Source organism: Scomber scombrus, chromosome 6 (assembly GCF_963691925.1).
Source record: "Scomber scombrus chromosome 6, fScoSco1.1, whole genome shotgun sequence".
NCBI classification, from domain to species: Eukaryota; Metazoa; Chordata; class Actinopteri; order Scombriformes; family Scombridae; genus Scomber; species Scomber scombrus.
Window position 1 is genome coordinate 11,344,661 of NC_084975.1, and position 22,658 is coordinate 11,367,318.

General features: G+C 39.6%; 1 protein-coding gene across 1 annotated transcript; it reads right to left on the reverse strand.

Annotated features, from left to right (window-relative positions):
- Positions 1–732: 732 nt before the first annotated feature.
- si:ch211-106e7.2 (uncharacterized) lies at positions 733–22,213 on the reverse strand. Its single transcript, XM_062421605.1, has 4 exons — positions 21,989–22,213; positions 2,267–6,336; positions 1,275–1,337; positions 733–1,165 (listed from the first exon to the last, which is right to left on the reverse strand). The coding sequence occupies exons 2-4, from the start codon at positions 6,288–6,290 to the stop codon at positions 999–1,001; spliced, it is 4,254 nt and encodes a 1,417-aa protein (XP_062277589.1). The 5' UTR covers positions 6,291–6,336; positions 21,989–22,213; the 3' UTR covers positions 733–998.
- Between the last annotated feature and the right edge of the window lie 445 nt (positions 22,214–22,658).

Below are 22,658 nucleotides of genomic sequence, written 5' to 3' on the forward strand. Positions count from 1 at the left end.
CGAGTAAAAAACAATTCACACACAAGCACATAATAAACACATAAAATAGTAGTATACGAGTATAATTGTCCATTATGCAACTTGAAAGAAATACAATGTATGCATTTCAGCTTGCAAAGTTTCTTGACCTTTGACCTACTATTATAGATTTCTGGTGTGCGAGATCTTTGGTTAAAATGGAACAAAAACATATTGTTAGTACCCTGATGAATTTGTATTCATTTGCATTTGCATTTCAATTTTGCATTTGTATTTTGAGTGTCCACTTATTTAATATTGGAAATAATCTCATTTAAGGTATCTGTAAATTACATCACCATCACAGTTGGGTGTTAACATGATGGTGGTCGGTTAACACCAGCTTTATACGCTGGACATAAGGGGACTTTTCTGTCTTTTCTGTAAATCAAACGTTACACCCAGTAGGACAACATCGACATTTAAGCTGTTGGTTTCATTCTCTAGTGATGCTAAATTAGTCCTCAATCCATTCATGTGCTCAGGTAGCAACACCACCATACACCACACCCCAATAACTGTACAGACTAATTTCACTTTTTACACATCACTTAAACAGTTGTAAATAGTAACATTCAATGACTCATACTGAACAGTTATTGCATGCTTTTAATATGATTTATTTCTCAAAGTATATAAAAAAAAACCACATCACATTTCCTTTTGTATAAAAAATAGATTAAAAAAATGCAAAGGCTGTCTAAAAATATTTTTAATGTAGAAAAAAATAAATATGTATACAAATTATACCTGAAGTGGATGACTTGTAAACCATTTCAGGCATGAAAACTGACATTATATGTGCAAACATCAGAACTTATCTTATACAGTATTAAGTTGTTGACTAACTCTTAAGGTCAAAAACATACAAATGTGCCTCAACTTCAATTTATTCCGCAAGTAATACAATATAAAACACAATCATTTCTGTAACAATTTGGAGGACAACTCAATTGCCAGTAACACATTTGACTGTGTTGTTATTTGTCCATGGATGGCTGCATCTTCTTCGTGTATTTCTTCTGATACTCGTTGAAGATGCTGGACGTCTTGGGGACAGGAGACGCATGTAAAGGATTATACTGCTTCTTGACGGGAGATGTACGTAGAGAAATATACTGCTTCTCAAGATTTGGATACCATGCACCTATGGGAAATTTTACTCATAATAGTTAGGAAAACCTGGCGCCAAATAATGACTGAAATAGCCAAAAACTGAGAATTAATATATCATATGTTTTAGTTGTGTTTGTTACCTCTTGGTCTCTTGGATGGTACACTGAGGCTCTCGTCATCTGCTCCCACAAGGTCAGCTTTATCTGAGAAAATAAAAGGTAAAGTGCTTCTTTTTTTTTTAGAATAAAACAATATAGAGAAAACAACATGCAAAATTCTTGAGTACGATTATCTGGACTGCTGCTGGAGCATTGTAACTCATGATGTTAAAACGTGACAAATACTTTAAAAGGAACAGACATGTTTTTTTTTTGTTTTTTTTTTAAATGTTCACGTTTCAGATGTATATAATATATTTTTTTATTTTTTTTAAAGGAAATGAATAAATGGGGGGGGGGACTATATTTCCCTTCTAAATGGTTGTCATGAATCCGCCTTGTATAAGACTGTCTTACGCAGGAACATTTATTGAAGCTCGATCAACATAACCAGAGTTACAGTAAAAGTGAAACACTGTGCAATGCCACCCAATTCTGCCACCTAGTTACCCTGACTACCTCCAAATAAGATTATTCTTCACACATTTATACCTCTATGGGTACTGAACTATAAATAAGACACTATGCTGATTAGAGTGAACTTAAGTCATGTAGTCTATACACAGGTTACCCTGAAACAAGTTTGACCGTCTCCACAAAGCAAAGCATATCTCCAGCTGACCTTGGTTCCCATAGGAGACATCCAGTCTAATCAAGACAGCTGCACATCACAAATATTTCCCACTCATCAAGTTCAATTCAACTCTGGAAAAGCTTTTTAAAGTCTGACAAAATGACACTGATGATGTCATCTGGGATTTGGAAACACTATCCAGCTGCATTAGTGTAGAATGCAGTGTGTTTGGGACTTGATCAACCGAGTACGGTTTAGAACCTGCTCTATGTGTAAAGTGCCTTAAATTAACTTTGTTGTGATTTGGCACTATACAAATAAAGATTGATTGATTGATTGATCAATACTAACAATTCAAAGTCAGTACATCTCCATCTCTGCTGCATCTATCATGACTTACCTGAAACATTATCAGTGGCTTCTTTTAGTCCATTGGATGCATCTTTGAAGCTGAAGGTATTGGGCAACACGCTAAACTTCAACACAAGGTTCTCCTGGAGAGGCACAACAGCCTGGCTTTCATTTTCAGCTTTACTTCTCTCATGAACAGCTGAGTTCAATGTGACTGCATGTTTCTTTGTCTTCTTCTCTCCTAATTTGAGACCATATGAGAGGGACCTTCTCTTCTTTAGACTCATGTAGTGCCTGTTGTTCCCACTCCTGGACTTAGTCTCAGAGGAAGCTGGCAGCTCCTCTGTGTTGGTGGGGCCACTTCTTTCAGCTTTCTTGAGCCTAGCTTCAGATAAAGCATACTTCTGTGTTTTCAGTTTGCTTCTGTGCCTAATTTTAGTTGGTGAAAAACATTTCCTCCATTTTTCATGGATCCATCGTTTGACTGAGTATTCCCTTGCGGGGACAGTTTCACTGTGCTTTCTCTTGAAGGGGCTGAGACTAACAGTGAGAACCTCTGGAGGCTTTGGTTCTTTATCAGATGCATCAGATACAGCCTGTGGAGATGACTCATGGCTCTTGCGGCAGCCAACCGAGCCCTTTGCTTGTGACACTGAACCAAAGAGCACCAGTTCAACAGTTCTGACATTTGTGACAAAAGGTTCACTATCAGCAGCAAGAACAGAAACCTTCCTACATTTTGAAATGCCCTCAAGAGGTGAATCTGGATCAACTGATGACTCTGCCTCATTTGTAGGTGTCAGCTGAGATTGTCCACAGTCATCTACAAGGTGTGTGGTTGCAAAGTCACTTCCACCACTGAGGACTTTCTCACTACTGTGTGAACCAGTTGACGGGCTACTTTTTGTAGGTTTCTGGTGACCTTGTTCATAGGTCTCTTCTGGGTCTGGCATCTGGTTGAGAATTTCAACTTCACTGCTTGAGAGATTTTCATCTTTGTTGTCACTTATGAAAATAATGCTTGATGAGCTACTACTAGTGCTTAGAGGGGAAATGTTATTTGTGTCTTTGACAGAATCCGAGTAAGGGTTGTCACTACTGTCAGTTAAGTCAATGGTTTGACTGACTTCATTGCATAGTTCAGGCCAACTAAACTTTTGAATTTGATTGACAATGTTCTCACAACCCTTCGCTTGATTCTCTCCTACCACCGCAGAGTGAAATTTGTGGTCTTCCTCATCAGGGGTCTTTTCAGTACAGTCTTTATGGCTTTGCTGCATCTTGCACTGGCAGTAGCTTGAAGAGGTCATGTTGGCCCCCAAAATGTTTTGCTTCCATCTTTCAATGCAGCAAATCTGTTCAAGTGGAGTGATGGCCCCATTCTCCCGTTTTGAGTCACTTTTTGGACCATCTATACTCATAGTTAACACATCCTCATCAGGACTGTCTGTGACTTTCTCTGGCTGATAAACAGTTTCCGTACTTTGTGGCGTCTCGCTTTGTAATTGCTCAAAGATCTTTTTCGCCTCTTCTGGTGGCAAAACATGGATTTCAAAGGACAAAAATGAGTCACTGGAATCTGAAAATCTGCAGTCTGTTTTATCAGGAGAGGCAGGTTCTGTTGGAGGCATTTCAACAGTGGAATGTTTTCCTGTGTCTGATTCGACAGGTGTGACTTTTGTTTGCGACAAAGTCCTACTTTGCACCTCATTTTCAGGAATGCTGTTGATTGTCTCATCTGTCTCAAACCTATCTGGCTGGCTGTCGCTGTCAAAGGTTAAATGACAATGTATTAAAGACCACGGAAAGCCAAACTCTTTATCAATGTCATCTAGCTGCTCATTCGTATTCAACCATGATGACGTGTAAGGCAGTTCTGAATACACTTCATTATCTGCCGTCACATGGAAGCTTTTCAGTTGCTTTACAAAGGTGGGCTTTACCTGTGCCAGTATAACAGTTTCTACTGTTAAATGTTTTGCACAGAATTCATTTACTTCATTCATTAAATCCTTGTACCAGCCTTCCCTGAGCTTATTGCCCAAAATTTTACAGCTGCCATCCCAATATATGCTTAATAACTTTTCTGCAGTTTCAACCTCTGGAGGAACTTCTGACTTTGTCTCAGTTTGTTCAATCCTCTGTAACCACTTCATTAATGGTTTAACTCTCCATAGGTTTGCTGGTAGTGATGAAAGATCACAAAGCAAGCCCTCTGCATCTGATGGCATCTCACTTCTGTTCTTACCCCCATTTTGGCTTTCAGGCACTTCAGAGGTTAATGACTGTTGAGCAGCTGGAGGAACAGTCTGGTTTAATTGCGTCTTAATAGCCAGTTCAGGTCCTGTATAATCTGCACATAAAGGTTGCCTAGGGTATGGTGGCGGTGGCCCAAGTGAATCTGAAGATGTCACAAAAGCACTGTTGTTGGAAGTTGCTGAATTCCTGATCGGAGATTTGTTGGATCTCACTTGATTTGGGTTTTGTGGGGGAAACCTATAATCATCTTTTAAAAGATTAGCCGATTTGTTGTTTGCCACTTCTGGTGAAGTAATTAATTTCTCAAGGTAGCCTCGAGATTCACCTGTTGTGATGCGTTCACACTCTTGATTATTTGTCTTAGAAGATGAATGCTTACCGGCAACCTGGTAGCATTCCTGCGCCAATGGTTGCACAACAGCAACAGCTCTTGGCCCTGTGCGACCAGGAGATGAATGAATGGAGCTGTTGTTTGGATTGCCAGATGTGAGCATTTCAAGTATTTCAAGCATTTCTAAGTTGTTTGGTAGTGAGGAGTGCGTCGGGTTTTTTTGTGGTGAAATGCCCTCAGGCTGTTGCTTCGGTTCATGTAGCTCATCTACAACATGCTGTTTTGCTGGTGTAAAACTGTGGGTGGTTTTAGGTGAACAATGTCCAGAATGGAGTGATAAAGATTGGGGGGTATTAGAGTTATAGTGTGTTGGATAAGACTCCATCATCCTGCTTCCAAACTGCATCCCGTTGTGCGTTGAACTAGTATACACTAGAGGACGACCATCTGAGCTAGCAGTGACTGACTTAAATTGACTGTCAGTGAAACTTGGGCTCATCTGGGGGCCGGGCATTTGCTGTTGTGTATCTGCAGTAAGATTTAAGGGAAGCTTATTTGTTTTTGACGAGAACCTTTTCATTTCATACTGGTTGCTCTGGTATGAATTTGAGTTAATGGAGTAGGTGGCCGCTTGCCCATTGTTGGGGGCTAAGTTGGGCTGCGTTGAGTATTGTTGAGTGTTCTGACTCGTGCTGGAAATGTGCAAACTCTGTCCATTTGATGGCGAGTTTGTTGTAATGTTTCTATAAGACTGAGACAGAGCCATGGTATAAGGTCGTGGGGCGATGGTACGAGGGGGCCCGTGCTGAGTGTGGTTTTGTCTGTGGTGTTGGTTCTGCGCAGTCTGTAGATTTTGTGCAGAGGCAGACACTGATGTGCTGTTGCAAACCGCCTGTGCAGGTGGATGCAAGGTAGCTGTTGGTGTGAGTACTCCGTTTACATTTTGATACAAGTTTCCCTGATCACTGCAGTGTTGGAAAAGAGACACAACATTTCCATTCTGTAGTCGTATTGATGGGAATGACTGTTTCCAATTTCCTGACATGTCTTGCTGAATGTTTGTAGTGTTTGCATTGAATGAATTCTGAGCAGAGTTCTGGACGGCAACCTTACATCCATAAATCAGCTGAGGGTTTCCACTTTGCGTAATAGGAGATGAGTTTTGAAGATTGCCATGCAACCCTTTCAGATAACAGTTATTCATCCCCCCAGTCAGCTGCTGAGAAGAAACGGGCTGATGAGAAACTGCTGAGGTCTGCCCGCTTGACGTCTGTCTGTTAGAAGCTCCATTGCCATGGATGAAATGAGCAATTTGTGGTGCTTGGACTCCTGTGTTTGCTGCTCTAAATTGATATACAGTATTTGCAGTTCCAGCTTGCTGATTCCTCACTGTGTCCTGGGTAATTTGAGTGGCTGCTTGTGAGGACTGTGGGGATTGTCCAGACTGGTGGTACGGTCCACTAACCCATCGAAGAGACTGCATATTGGTCCTCTGTTATGCCTTGCAGGAAGTTGAAGAAGAAATGTTCCTGAAAGAAGAATTCAGAAATGTTAAGAGTTTTAAAACACTAATTAAGGCAGTGCCAAAGTGTTGAATTCACAACTTTACATTTATAAATATCTATCTGGTCTCTAAAGACACATACACGCCTATTTTATTTTTCGTTTGTGTATTTGTTTTAAAGATTCTTGTTTGTAAAGCCACCATGTTAGCCTGTTCGTTCTCTCTCTCGTTCTCTCTCTCTCTCTCAATTTCCATTCTCACTTATCATTGCAACACCAACAGACTGCAAACTACAAGCTACTACAGTCAAGAACACTTTCTAGGGGACCTCCTCATTTCCCAAAAAAAAAATCTAGGTACTTTCCACTTTTATAAATTTTGCACGGACAATTAATCCACCCATAATGTCCCAAATTATCCCTTGTAACCCAAAACAGTGGCTCCTGTCCAAACACTTCTAAGTTTCTGTCTTTCATTATATTTATTCGTCACAAAAGTGAAGTATAAACAGCAAGCAAAAAAAAAAAAGACTCACAAAGTCAAAGAGCTCCTCCTGTCTGCTCATATGATACACGTCCTTTAATACTCCAGGATAACGGGGAGGTCTTACTAAGAAAGTCTTATCATTATCTGAACACGTCATGCACGTTGTTTAAAAGCATTTCATTGTTTACATCACACATGCATACATTATAATATTCAAACAGATGTAAGAATTATATCATCATATATCATCAAAAAAATTAGTCATCTTTACAGTAGTAGCTATTCATGTAAAGATCGTAAAACAATTTTTTTTTTTAAAAGACCCTCTTCTCATTCTCGACCCCTGGAAATCCCCAAATCCATCATTATCACCAGCGCTCATTGATGAAGGTCAAACACAGTTCAGTCACCAGACAATTAGCTGCAGGAGATAAATGCAGCCTCCTTATAGCACAGCTGCTCCAAATCAGTTTGGTTCGGGAGCCAGCTTGTGTTTATAATTTGTTGAAGAATGGTCTGTATTGCATCGAACTCTGATAATCTCCAGTGAATTCCTTTGGACATTTTTGGGACTCCAATAACTATTTAAGCAGTGTTTTTGGTTAAGTGTTGGCAAAGAATCCAGACTCATATCCTGGTTATGATCTGGACTTCTGATATCCAACACTGTATGCTCATATCCTATTTGCCTGAAGTGGGGTTTCTGCAGGAATAACATTTCCTTGTCCTCATTGCTGCCTTTTTTTCTCTCCTGGACAGAATGCACACACACACACACTCCTGCCACTCTCTCCTTACACCCCCTGGCAGTTTTGCTGTTAAGAAAATGCACCCTCCAGGTGAATCCTGCAAGTAAAGAAGCTCCCAGCAGGGGTTATCAGCAGTGGCATTTCTACGAAATCACTAAGCTCAGAAAAGTAATTTAACTAATTTCTGCCATGGTTGATGGAGTCAGTTCTTTTGTTATTTTACCTGAATGAAAGAACAATGGTACTTATCTCCGTCAGTTAATAAAGCCAACAGAAATCTACTGATTGTGAGGGCAATAAATTCAGACAGTAAAGATATCTGAATGACACCCTAAATGTTTGAGTGTGTATCTAGCCAGCAGTTTGAACCAGGTCACTTTATGAATAAACCAGGTAAACTGCAGCTATTTCAGCAGGAAGCGTTTCAGTTGTCTACATTATGGTATAAATAGGCATCCTAAAGAAGCTGAGCAGAGAATAACAGACACTGCTTGTGTTCTTTCCACATTGCATGAAATAAAGAGCTCTGAATCTTCAGTGAACTGACAACTCACAAACATTCAGGGAGTATCTCTCAGATCATACACCAGTGTGATGATGCTTTTCTGTGATGATACTGGAGATCCCAATGATGGGATGAAACAAGGAGCTTTCTGTAGAGGCAAAAGCTCTGCTCTGTGTGGTGAAAGGACAAGATATTTACACACTCACTAATAACACTGAGCGCAATCTCAGATTTAAGGAATTTATTACAGAATATCAGAATCAAATTATGCATACAACCCAAAACAGCTTTCATGCAATAAAGACAGACTACTCGGCCGAAGTAGGGTGCAGCTCTCACAGTCTCAAGACTCATGAGAAGACTGGACAATGTTAAGTAGAAATCTCCGACTTTAATAGTAGATTGATGACGAAAGGATCCTGCATCTGGTCACGTACACAGTCCAATGTTCGTTTGCACAGACAGTTCAACTCTGTTCACTGTCTTCAGGTGTCTGGCTTTCAGTTTGCTTTCTGGGTTCAAGCTATTTACTTAACCAGTTCATTCAAACATACTTTGTCCTAGCGGTCTCTAATTATACAGTTGATCAGAATAACATGTATTGAGAAATACAGACAAAGAAATGAATTTCCTCCACACTTTCTTCACTGCATGTTTAATACAAGCTTGTTTGTTTCAAATATAGACATTGTGCATCATGAGCAATGCTGTGTAGTGGTGTATTTTACAAAGGATGTATGCCATGTGTGGACTATGTTTTGGATTGCTGATTGCTCTTCTTTCTTTATGAGTGTGTATGAGTTTCTACATCTTCTTAGTGTGTGCATCTTTTATTGTGCATGTTAAGTTTTGCGCACGCTGCAAACCAATTTCCCTCTGTTAATTAATCTAATTATAATCTAATATTCTATTTTTAAGTTATATATAAGCCTATATTTAAAACATTTGTTTTCTTTATGGTTCTTGTAAATAGCATCTGAGCATACATTTGCATCTGGTCTTCTGAGGGAGAGAATTGTGAACTCAGTGTGTGAGGATTGCATAGGGCTCGGCAAAAAAAAACTGACTATTTGGAAAGAAGTTGAACGCAAACCAGCATCAAGGTGTGGTGGCCAATAGGGCTGCACGATTTGGTGAAAAGGTCATATTGCGATTATTGTGGAAAATATTGCGAATGCAAAATGATAAATAAAATGGTATCAGGTGCATAATTACTGGTGATTTTGAGAATCTAACTTACCAATAGCAAGGTAAAGTTTATATCCTTTCACAATGTTACTACAGTTATATTTTGTGATAACGTCCTGAAGCTCCTCACTCATGTCCCATGCAGCCAATGCCTCTTTCCAGCCCAAGGCTATGTTTTTGCTGGTGTGATCCTCAGGTCCAGATCATTTTCTGTAATCCCTCTTTGTTAACCGAGTACAGGGGCATCTTTGTGCTGTTTAAGGTGCTGATTAGGGCTGTCAAAATTAACATGTTAATGCAAATTCATTTTAACAGCATTATTTTTTTTAAAGCACGATTAACACGCGCATGTTCTGTTTGACCCTTGTCCTAGCCCGCTGATTGGAAATAAGTAAGCGATACAGCAGTAACATTTTGGATAACAAGCAAAAATGGATAAAGAAAAGGGAACGGCAAATTCAGCTTCAAAGCCCTGCCGGATGTTCTTTCCACATTACCAAAGTTATTTGCATTACGGAGTACGTTGAGTCGCTGGCCAAGCAGCTGATATAGAGAGACCTCCTCATGCTCGTCAAAAGTGTGTGTGTGTGTGCGTGTGTGTGTGAGCGAGGAAGAGAGAGAGAGAGACAGAGACTGTGTGTGTGAACGGGTGAGTGAATGTAACTACTTCCTAACTGATACAACAGACAGTAGATTTTTGGAGCAGGTAGTATTTCATTGTTCTGGATTGTTTCAATACTAATACACATACATTTGCAGAAAGCAAGCATATGTGTCCACTAACCCATGTTAATAAGAGTATTAAAAACTTGAAAAATATTCTTTTAAAGTACATTTCGAAGAAAATAAAAAAGTTAACTCATGACAATCATGCGATTAAATATTTTAATCCATTGACAGCCCTAGTCCTGATATAAATTAGTTGTATTGCCGTGTGACATAGAGACTTTCATTTGAGATGTTTTACAGAGTACCTCTTTCTGCTTAATGTCGAGCTCGAATCCAAAATATCACCATACAACAGAGGTTGCGGTTTTTTTGGCCACTAGTTCAGCATTGGCTGCTCCTTAGCTTCCATGTCCACCTGGTCCGTGGTCTGCACACCAGCGAGTCATGTGAACATGCACTGCACACGCTTCACTGACTACACAGAGACTGAGAGCAGTCTGTGAAGTGTCTCCACCCATGGAGCATAGATGACCAAATGTTTGCATGTGCACATTTAAATTGAATTAAATTTAAATGTCTCTTTTGTGATTAAAAGTCTCTTTTGCAGTTATATAATTGCACAGGCTGACATTGCGATCAGATTAATCATGCAGCACTAGTGGCCAATCAGGTCAGCTGATAAGAATAACAATAGCATAGTGATAAAAATAGCAAGACGCTCCCTTTGGTTTGTCCATTGTTTAAATTTATGGACAGGAAATGGAGGGAAAATAAAAAGGGAGCGGGGGTTCAAAGTCACAGCATGACATCACACAAATGGCCCATACATGCAATTTTATAACCTTCAAAAATGTCTCTCTGTCTTAAGGTCTAACACAACCATACCTGTAGAAGTGTGAAAACCACTGAATGTCACAAGACATGGAAAAACATAATTCCCATGAGAACTCTGGTATTTCCCACGCCATGGGGATGGGGAAATTGGTTCCCACAAGGACATACACCGATCAGCCATAACATTAAAACCACCTGCATAATATTGTCCCTTCATGCCAACAAAACACTTCTGACTCATCATAGACTCCAAAAGATACATACACCCCTTCATGATAATACTGCTGCCATGAAGGGGTGCACTTATTCTGCAATAATATTTTGGTGGTTCATGTCAAAGTATCACCCACCTGAATGCCCAGACCCAAGGTTTGTCACAGTGTCATCAATTGTCCTTCCTTGGACTACATTTGGTAAGTACTGACCACTGCGTGCCAGGAAGACCCCACACGACCTGTTGCTGTGTTGGAGATGCTCTGACACAGTCATCCTGCCATCACAATTTGGCCTTTGTCAAAGTCCCAAATTTGCTCAGGTCCTCTCACTCTGCCTTTAACATTTTTCCTGCTTTCAACTCATCAATTTCAAGAACAGACTATTCACAAGCTGTCTTTTATATCCCACCTCTTGACAGGTGCCACTGTAGATAATTAATGTTATTCACTTCGCCTGTCAGTAGTTTTAATGTTTTGTTGATCGGTGTATGCCTTTGTCTATGCTCTCTCTCAATTGAAAATGACATAATCCTCTAATGAGAATGACACCCTTAATGTCAAAACTCCTGTTGTCTCTCAATCACCAGCAGATATATTATCTTTCAAAGAAAGTAAACTATTAATTATTAGAGCAATTGTTGAAAACATTTGAAGTACAAAAAAAACCTGTTGGACTCAGTAAAATGATTATAATATATATAATATATAACTTTGGGTTTGGCGGTTTCTTAAAGACTGTGTAAGGTGAATTCAGACATTTTCTTCTTAACACATTACATAGGTCATAAATGTATTTCGAAAAAAGGTGTAAAAAGCATTTCAACCATTTAGATTTGAATTGTGGAGCTAGGCTTCACAAACTGTGTTTCAAGATTTCTGTGTTCAGGATTTAGTGGGCGGGTCTGAAATTCACGATTGATTGAATGATTGGCATAAACCCGCCCCTGCTACTGTAGATGTATAAATACATTCAACGCACACTACTACTACTACAGTCTACAGTTAGCCAGTTAGCTGAGTTAGCCGCCGAGCTGAAAGCTCTCAGACGTAGCGTCCATGTTTCTGGTAGAGGTGGTGACTTTGATTGACAGGTGACACTTGGTAGGGGGGCGGGGTTTCAGCGAACTCAGCGGGCACTGCCACAGCGTGTCAAGGAGGAAAGGAAAGAGGCTGATTTTTACACAACTTTGAAGCCTAATTTCATATATTTGGCGATTTTTTTAATAATTCAAATTTGGCAGGGTGGTTAACAACACACTTTTCTGTAGTATGTCAAACTCAGAACACAATTATTTTTACTTTACACAGACTAAGATATACTCTACTTGTTGGAAACTACTTCTGACAAGAATTTGTGTAGAGAGGAGGCAAGATAGCTCAGAAGAACCGTCCCTCCAGGATTTCGTGGGCCTTTTTTATTATTTTTTGTAGCCTAAAATACCTGATTTCGCAGTAGCTTTTAAAAAAAAATTGCAAAGAAAGTTGCAGTGTTTTTAAGAATTGGTTACAATGATATTGTGCTTGATGCTACTCGCGCAGTCAGTTGCTCGCTGGTTGACTTGCGTTTTGTTTAGCTGTAAATGGTTGTATTAGGTTACTAGCTGAGCTTCTTCTCAACACGAGGATTGGTTGAATTTGTATTAATACTGGACGAACCACCCTTAGGAGCGGCATACCATGGAACACGTTTGGGATGGATCCCAACCTTCTCGTCGGCGGTGGTGCGAAGACTGGGTGAACAGGGGGGTCGGGTAATAATAGTTCCCTCGTCCCCGGAGCTTGCTGGATAAGCTTGCTGCTATTAGAAGAGGAGGGGGAGAACCGGACGTGTCCTGAAGAAGCCGTGTCTATGATCTACAATTTGTGATAGGATAATCTTTTCAATATAAGTGATTAGATATTCCCTCAGGCCTTATATTTATTGAATGTGTCTATGATATAAAGTTTGAAGAAGCCTAGAAATAGGTTTAAATTGTTTGTGATAATATTTAATCCCCATTTACATGTTTGTTAGTTTGCAGTGTAAGCATTAAAAAAAAAAAAAAACATAAAATAAATAAAGAGAAAAAAATAAATAAATAAATACAGAGAAGGAAAAAAAGAAAAGAAAAATAAATCAATTAGAGAAAGGGGGAATTGTTAGTATGTATCTTCTCTGACCATACTCAGCATGACTCCGTAAAGTTGGGACAAGTATGTCAAAGAATGATTGATAATGCCTCACCAAGGATATCAAATTCTGCTCGAACTGAGCATTGTAGATATTTGACTCACTCTGTGACAGTATAAGACTCCTGTGTTCTGGAGTGAATCTTTGTCAGTGTCTCAGGCATGCAGACTTGAACCGAGCTCGTATTAAAACTTCTAATCTGAGTCATCATTGCCACTCCTCTGACACAGTTTTTGCACTATCAGCAACACCGCGAAATCCTGGAGGGTCTGCTTACTACTGCTGTTAGGGAATTTTCCATCATTAATATGCACTGAGTCAAACTAGGCTTTGCGGTCATAGCAAGGCCACACCAAATGTTGGGTTTAGACACTGTCTCCTCTTGAGATAGTGGTAAGCAGTGAGTCTGCTCCTTTTGGGGAAAACAGGAGGCATTCTGATAGTGTTGCTATAGCAGCCAAGGTCAGATATGTCTTTGACTGTTTTCCCTGAACAGGGTAAAGGTAACTGGAGTCAGAGGTTTGATAAAGTGTTGGATGTAGGACAAAGGTCCTGAGTGAGGTTTAAGCGAAGTTTTGTCTATAGACCAGTAGACTAAATTTTGTATATTGTAGATGTGTTGGATCTGCCCATATTTGGGCATGGCTCAACCTTGGGCATTATCACTGTGGTTTAAAGTATATCCCCAGAGGACAGAAACTTCAGAATTGAAGGGATCATCAGAACATAACATGTACTGATCATTCATTCACTTCTCCTTGGCCAAGAAAATAAAACATTTCAATACAAGACATCCTGGACTCCTGTCTACTCTCTCCATTGATGTATGGGCTGCATAATTAAAATCATTAACAACTGCCAGTAGTCTGAAGATCTAAGTCCTGGTTCAAACCTTTAATAATAAGTAGATCTAAGTCGATGGAGGCTGATCAGAGAGTGATTTTCTATTCATAGGTCTGTTTAGTTTGATAATTCTGTGCAACATCTGCTTGTTTACTTCCCGTTCAGTAAGAATAAGATGAGTACTTAAAGGAAGAGGTCAGTGTGCAAGTTGTGTCATAAAAACTCTTATGAGTTCAGGCTGTCGTTAAAGAAGGGTTGCAACTAACGATTATTTTTATAATCGATTAGTCGTCGATTATTTTTTCGATTAATCGATGAATCGGATAAGAAAATAATAATTTTAACCCCTTTTATTCAATAACATTATTTCCAATTGACAATGCAAAAGAGTGCACAGACAACAGGTTACTGCTTGAATGTCCCTGAACTGTAGAAAAGTAATATTAAGTATACATTTTAATTTTTTTTTAAAACAACTAAATGTTGATGCCATGGTCTTTTTGTCCAATGTGTAAGCACATTGTCTAGTCATCCTAGAAACTCTGGCATCAGACAAACCCTGGCTCAGTGTTAGACCATACTATGTACCAAATATAGAAGATACAAAAAGCATACTAAGACTGATATTCTATATTACAGAATTGCCTTTTGTTATATATGTAATACATTTACTGCATTTCGAGTCTTTTTAAATTCATCTCCTGTGTTTAGTTAAAGAGGGGCGTCAAATGTCCAGAGATAACATACAGAAACATCTGTCCTAAAAAACTTTGGCTGTTCAATCAACTGTACTCATAACCTCGGCACTGCTTATTACCCTGCCGATTACGTTGCTTTTCTAAGAACAGTACTTCTAATTTTCTCAGGACATCTGCTCTCCTCCAGACACAGAAGTCCCCCCCCCCCCCTCGTCCAAATCCTGGACATCGCCCAACCCTAGAAGGACAGTTACTTTGTTATTCTTCTTGTTCCTTGTTCATGTCCAAATAAGGTAGATGTTCTGAGATTTTATATACGCAAAACATTTAGGGCCAAGAGTCACATCTGGCTTGGGGTCCTTGATTTCTTGTGTCTTGGGGATCCATAACTCTCGTGTAACACACATGTGAGTGCAAATGTACAGACAGGGGACAAATTAAAAGGAAACACCTAAATAAAAAAAGTGAGGAAATATATCAAACACTGATGGTTCTGTGCACGTGGGCTCACTGAATGTTTTGGTGAGTATGAAAATGATGTGAATAAAATGCAAAGGCCTTTACAATCACCAGATCTCAGCCCTGATAAACACAGATGGATGATTTTGGACCAACATGTGAGAGGATACTCTCCACCACCGTCTTCATAACAGATGCAATATAAATAATATAAACTGTTTAATCTCCAAATCTATTTAGTGATCTCTGTGATTGTCTCTGATACTATACATCCTTTTGTTGCCTTTTGTAACCCTTACCCTAACCCTATTGTTCTTCATTAAGGAGCATTTGTACTCTTTGAGAGAAAAGTTAGCCTGATGCCCTGATAACATTACAGGGAAAAGTTAAAGAGGTGTAAACCAGCCTGTCTCAGCTCAACTCAGAGTGGCTGGGGGCGTCACTTGCAACTAAGCTTGTCAAGTTGTCATTGGCTGGTTTTAGAAAACCTGTCTTAACAGCCAATCAGCTCGTAGCAAGTCAATTGGTGAAGTCAGTTTCAAACCGTCGGGCTTTCGGACTCCATTCATTTGTTTAAGGAACAGCTTTGTCATTACATCATAAAGCTGTAAAATTTGCAAAATGCAAATTTGCATTAAAAGTGCACTCCAAATGCTTGACTGTCTCAGTGAGTGGCAGTACGCAACTTTTGTGCCAGTTTTTTTAATGGCAGTATCTTTATTCTGCTGTAGCTGAAATTGCTGTGAACTGGAATGATCCGGAAACATAATCGCAATCGGCCAGATGGTGGCGCTGTAAAGCACATTTCCAAAAAACTAAAAAATGTGAAATTTGACACACATATCCGGCTTAATATACTCTACAAGAAAGCCAATTAGGAAATTAGTTTAAAAAGAGAAAATAACTACTATAAAATGGGCACGATTGACTCCTGAGCCAGGAAACCAACCTCATAAGCAGAACGTAGAGCAACTTAAAAATCACATCAAAAGAGTTTCCACTCACATTCCTATATGAGTGTAAACACGAGTCATAAAATAGTCCAATATAAGAGTAACATAAGAGGAGAAAACTTCCATTACAATAATACTTATCTAATTGGCACTTTTGTGTTTCTGTTTTCAGGAAGATTAACACCTTTTCAAAACAAAGAGCAGGAAGGATACGAAGGCAACACACAATACACTCCACCACCTGCCCCCTCCAACAAACTACATCAATGGAAAGCAGAGTGCTTTAGGGATATAAAGCACATGTCTAACACCACCTGCAGTGTTTCCCCTGGAAATACATCGCTACCAAGCAAACTAATCACAGCCCTTGCGGTCTGCGTTGCCTCAACGCGTAGTTACATTTCTGGGGAGGTGCCCGTCAGGCGACGGCGTAGGGGTCCGCGTCAACGCAGAGAGCTCTGCGGAGGTACGCAGGGATTAAAGTAAAAAAAAATCTTCTGACTGAAATTTTTTTTCCAACCAAGTCATAAACTGTTCACCATCTATCTTGTCACAGAAACCCTTTTACAGTCGCTTCCTAGGATTTAAGGTAAACCAAGGTGGAAACAGCTGAGAAAACAAGATTATATTTGATCCACTAACCATTGCTGCTCTTTTCTAAATTAAATGGAAAAACTTACAGGCAATAATAAGCCATACTCTGTATAACCACAGTGAGGGTCGGAGGTATAGATGTTCAGAAATGGTTTGTATTTTATGTAAGCACCTTATCGGCTTCAGAAATTAGTTATTAACATTATAAAAACTCAAACGGTCCATCAGCAGCAAGAGCTGGCGCATTTTGTGGCAGCGGCAGGTAGTCTCGGCACTTCCGGTGGCAACTCCAGTTGCCGGATGAGCTGCCAAGGCAGCTGCCAGTACTGTGGCAGCTGCCGCGGCAGCTGTCAGTGAAACTACGGTATTTCGGCGGCTGTCAGGAAAACTGACGGTATTTCGGCATCTGCCAGTCAGCTGCCAGGGCAACTGACGGTATTGCCAGTCAGCTGCCAGGGCAACTGACGGTATTTCAGCAGCTGCCGGGCAACTGCCAGTCAACTGCTAGGGCAACTGGTGTTGCCAGTCAGCTGCCAGCCCTGCCTCTGTTTTTACTAACTACCACGGCATGGTAGGTTTGTAGCCTATGTGTTTATAAACGTATGTGTAAAATATGTGTTTTGTCAGCGGTCAATATATATTAATATATCTGTATATATATTATACAAAGCTAGCGCCAGTATAGCAACTGACGGTATTTCAGCACTTGCCAGTCCGCTTCCAGTGCAACTGACGGTATTTTGGCAGCTGCCAGTCCAACTGCCACTGTTTTACCATATTAAAGCTATGCCCTTTAGGTTTTTTCATTTCCAATTCTTTTTCAGACCCTGATTAGTAGAACACCAGGAGGTCTAGGGCCACAACCCGCTACACCATCTACAAGTACATTAAGTGCAGAATGAAAGGGTGTGATAGGCTTTAGTTTAGACCTTAAAGCTGTTATGAATAGTATCCTATTTACAGTTTGGAGTTTACAGCAGACACGCCTAAAGAAATTGGTCATCAACAGTGCAGTCTTACTCTCCAATTCCATACAGACCATTTCCAGTTAAATATACTGTCACAAGGTAGACTGTTTCCCTGTGACAGGATTTCACTGGCATATTCTAAGGAATCTCAGTTCAACAGTATTCAACCAAAATCTAGGGAAATGATTTGTCACTCTGCAGAGATGCATTTCTTTTGTACATGTAAAATTAAAACTAGGTAATACTTTCATGAGCAGTTAGGCTACTCATTTCAATCGAGCATGCATCATATGTTTCCAAAATCGTTGAATTATCCCATTACATAAATTAAACTAAAGCAATTTAAAAACTTGTAAAAAGAGAACTACGTTTTTGCCAGATTTGAAAAAGACTGATTTTTCTTTGTGGACCATGCAATGGTTACAACGAAGTCATGCTGTGAAGCCAAAACAGCAAAACTTTAGTATATTTTACTACAACTTTTTTTTATATACTGGGTGTGAAATATTTTATTGGAGTATTTTTATTACAGATTTGATAAAGGCATTCATTTAAATAAAATCGGAACACCAGCTGAATAGTCTCTTCATTATTTTTTCCCTATGTGGTGCATCTGAGAGTCATGACTGGATTAACTGTATGACAGATTTTTTTGTAAATATATTCAGTGATACAAAGCCTGTAGTACATGATTTTTTTTTTTTTGGAATCAACGGCTGTAATGATGATCATCAAGCAAAATAGAGATAATCTACGGGCCCTTTCGCTGTCAAGCCACCGTCTCCCAGACAACCGTTACGTCCACTTCCTGTTTGCTCATAACGCCTTCAAAATAAAAGATCCACAACAAAAGGGCACAGGAAGTGGATAAGGGAACTAAAAGAAAAAAAAGTTTTTTAAATAATTATTTACAGACAGTCATTTAAAACACATACAAAACAAACTTCCTCTACCCTACACCAGAAATCCATATATATATATATATATATATATATATATACACACTGACCAATGATGAAAGGCAACTCAGGCAGCTGCCAACGAGCTCCCACTGAGGCTGCTGTTTAGGCAGTTTGTGGTCGTAAATTAGTAATTTGTAGTTTAGAACAGGTGGAATGATGAGGATCTAGCTTTGGATAATATATATACAGATATATTAATATATATTGACCGCTGACAAAACACATATTTTACACATACGTTTATAAACACATAGGCTACAAACCTACCATGCCGTGGTAGTTAGTAAAAACAGAGGCAGGGCTGGCAGCTGACTGGCAACACCGTCAGTTGCCCTAGCAGCTGACTGGCAGTTGCCCGGCAGCTGCTGAAATACCGTCAGTTGCCCTGGCAGTTGCCAAAATACCGTCAGTTGCCCTGGCAGCTGACTGGCAGTTGCCAAAATACCGTAAGTTGCCCTGGCATCTGACTGGCAGCTGCCCAAATACCGTTAGTTTCACTGACAGCTACCGCGGCAGCTGACGCAGTACTGGCAGCTGCCTCGGCAGCTTACAGTATTTCATCCAAAATACTTACGGTATTTCGGATGAAATACCGTAAGATTCCCTGGTAGCTGCCGAAATACCGTCAGTTTCCCTGGCATCTGACTGGCAGCTGCCCAAATACCGTGAGTTTCCCTGGCATCTGACTGGCAGCTGCCGAAATACCGTCAGTTTCCCTGACAGCTGCCGAAATACCGTTAGTTTCAGTACTGGCAGCTGCCGCGGCAGCTCATCCGGCAACTGGAGTTGCCACCGGAAGTGCCGAGACTACCTGCCGCTGCCACAAAATGCGCTAGCCCTTACTCTCCATCAGACCGTTTCAGTGACAAAGAGAGGATTTTTATTTTTTATTTATGTTAATTGCTTGTCATCGGATCGGCCTTGATCTCATATATGACCTTTCGGCAGTCAAACTGACGGAAATCCGCCATAGCGATGGAGAACTTTAATCCCTGGGTACGCCGTAGCTACGCCGTCGTTCCGATGCAGAAGCCTAAATCAACCTTTAGTCCCGCCCCCAATGGATGCATGGAGAGATGCAAAGAAACCACTCGAGGAGACAAGGAGATATGATTTTAGAGAAATGACACTTCCTTTCCTCCGAAGCATCACAGGAAGTGACGTCAGTTTCTGATGACGGTGGCTGCTGATCAGCTGTCAGTCGGACTTGACATCTGTAGTGACTTTTGACGGAGTTTGTGTCTCCACACATGTTCACTGTGCTGATAATAATAATAAAGCAGCGCAGTTATCACTGACAGATCAGCAATGTTTTCTCTCTGCAGAACTCAACAATAATCTAATGATATTATGTTGACTAAAACTGACTCAAAATTTGCTGATTTGAGGGTTGTGTCATGCAGAAATAGGCGTGATTTAATCTAAACTGGGTTGGAAAAATGATAGACACAGCAGGACCTCACATCTCCGAAAACATGGGAGCAAATTTTCAATTAAACTATCTTGATAAATCAATTACAGATCCTTGGTTTGAACTACTAACTTCTCACCTAAAACATCTACAAACTATACTCCATGCCATAACAACAGTATTTTGAAAGAGTCTTTTTCCTCTGCCATTGCTTCGAATGTGTTTCAAAACTAGTCAATGTCTATGCTAATGAGCGTGCAGGTCCAACCCACTGGCAAAATGATGAAAAACACCATTATGAAATAAACTATTATGCAATAAGCTATGTTACTGTGAAAATAAGGAAGGTGAAACTATGATAAGATAATATTTCATAATAATTGATAAAAGTAATTAATAAAATAAAAGTATTACCTAATAATTAGCACATATTTCATAATAATGATACATATTTTATAACAATCAAGATGTATCTTGATTAATCCTTTTAGGGAGAAATTACATTTCAAACTAACACAAGCAGTATAGAGGGGAAAAAAGTAGCAACAGAAGGGTGAAAGTAAAGTATTTCATGAACTTATATATTTTATAATTATTTATTTACTGCATTTTGAATTAATTGGTGCTCCCTATAATAATTCAATTGACAGTCCATAAATGTTCTGTAAATATACCATAAAGTCCACCTCTATCAGAATAAGAAACATGTGACTACGTTTACATGCACCAACCACAATGCTAAGCTGTTTACATGGCTAATAAAAATGAATATTCCCACTAATCTTCCTGTTTACATGCATCCTGCACATTCCCATCCAAACGGGATATTTTCAAAGTTTTCTACGGGTGGGGGACTTGCTCGACCACGTGAACAAAGCCTCCCTCTTTCATTCATTCATTGAACCACCTTCATGAAAAGGTCGTCTTTCGAGTTTTTGTACATTTTCAGAAACATGTTAATATCCAGGTCTTTCAAAAATATATAAAAGTAGGTGTCTCTCCTTCCGACCAGAAATGTGGGCTTTTCTTGTGAGTGTGCATCTCTACCACAGCCTTGCAAACTGCTTGCTGAAGTAAACTGCTGTGTTTACAACTCACAGAGCTGCTCGTGTGATGCAAACTGCGGTAAAAACCCTGATTGAGACGCATTACCCGAAAGCACTCTGTAACTTACATATCCAAAGTTTGCTCCTAAAACCCGAATAATAACAGCATATCACACATCTTAAAGGGAAAATGCAACATTTGGTATAACTTAAGATCTTATTAGGAATATCCAAACGGAATATGATAGTTACATGTCCCATATTAAATGCATTTAATGTCATTTTCTCAATAATAGTGTATATGCATCAGTTAGCTCTTTAGCTAGCGAATACCGTCAGCTGAACAATAACCACACTTACTAAGTCTTACACAAACACCGTGAACTAAACTTTACCAGTAAGTTACCCACATGATATTAACACAAAAACATGTCTGACATCTGAAATCAGCTAATTTGATGTAAACTCAGAGATGACACGTGAGCAGTTTAGCTAGCTATGTTATGAGCTCGCTAATAAGTGTCTGATAACTTTTTACATTAAATTAAAGTTAGGCTGATGCATCGACTCAACATCAATATTATAATATCTGACACAATGTTATCAGTCAAAGCATTCAGACATTTTATTTGCAAACGTTTCCTTTTGTTTACTGCGCCATGAAATCGTAAATTCACAAACATTATCAAGCTTTATCTCGCTCAGTTATAAACTACGTTAGGGGAAGGCAACGTGAACGGGGCTGATTTCATTTCAACCATTTAGCTGTTAAATGTTCAAACAAGTTTGCAAAATCGGAGAAAAATTTAGAAGACTGAAAACATTTCATGATAACAATAATAATAATAATAAATATTTTGGGGGTGCTGAGATGACTTTCACCCCTAAAAAGAGTCTAAAATCGCCATTAAACTTAACAGTACTTACTCCTTTTTTCCTCCAACTAAATCCAACTTCAGTCCTCACGGTAACATTCACATTCCGGATACCAGGCTAAGTGAAGATCGAAGTAATGTCCATGCATTGAAATCATGTCTGTTCTCATCCAGCGTGCTGCTAGAGGGTAGGGACAGGCAATAGTCGCGGAAAAGCTGGGCCAATGAAACTTCAGCTTCACATTTTTATCACACGAAGAAAAGTACTCAAACAAGCATTGAGACGCTGATTGAGGCACAGTTCAATGCAATCAAAGATAGACTGTGTGTTAATTTAACACAAATAAACCGAGGCTAGTCCAAGGTCCAGACACTGAAAAAGAAAACTGAAACTGTGGGTATTGTACACCCAGTTTAGCTCCTCCCTTTGTGGAGCTTATTGACCCACCGCATGAATTACGTCTGTGATCAATTTTAATATGGATATGTAATGGCTGTGATTCTGGGGGTGGGGGGGTCCTGCAAGAAAATGTATTACCTTGCCATGGCGGCCCACCATAATTATTTATACGATATGCGGAGGCGCACGACATACCAGAGGATATATGTGTTGTTTCAAACATTTAAATAAAGCGCAGTAGCTTACATGGAAGAGTTGTTAAGAGTTTAACATGTTAAAAAATGTACACGCTCTTTCACTACTTACAGAGACTTTCATTTTG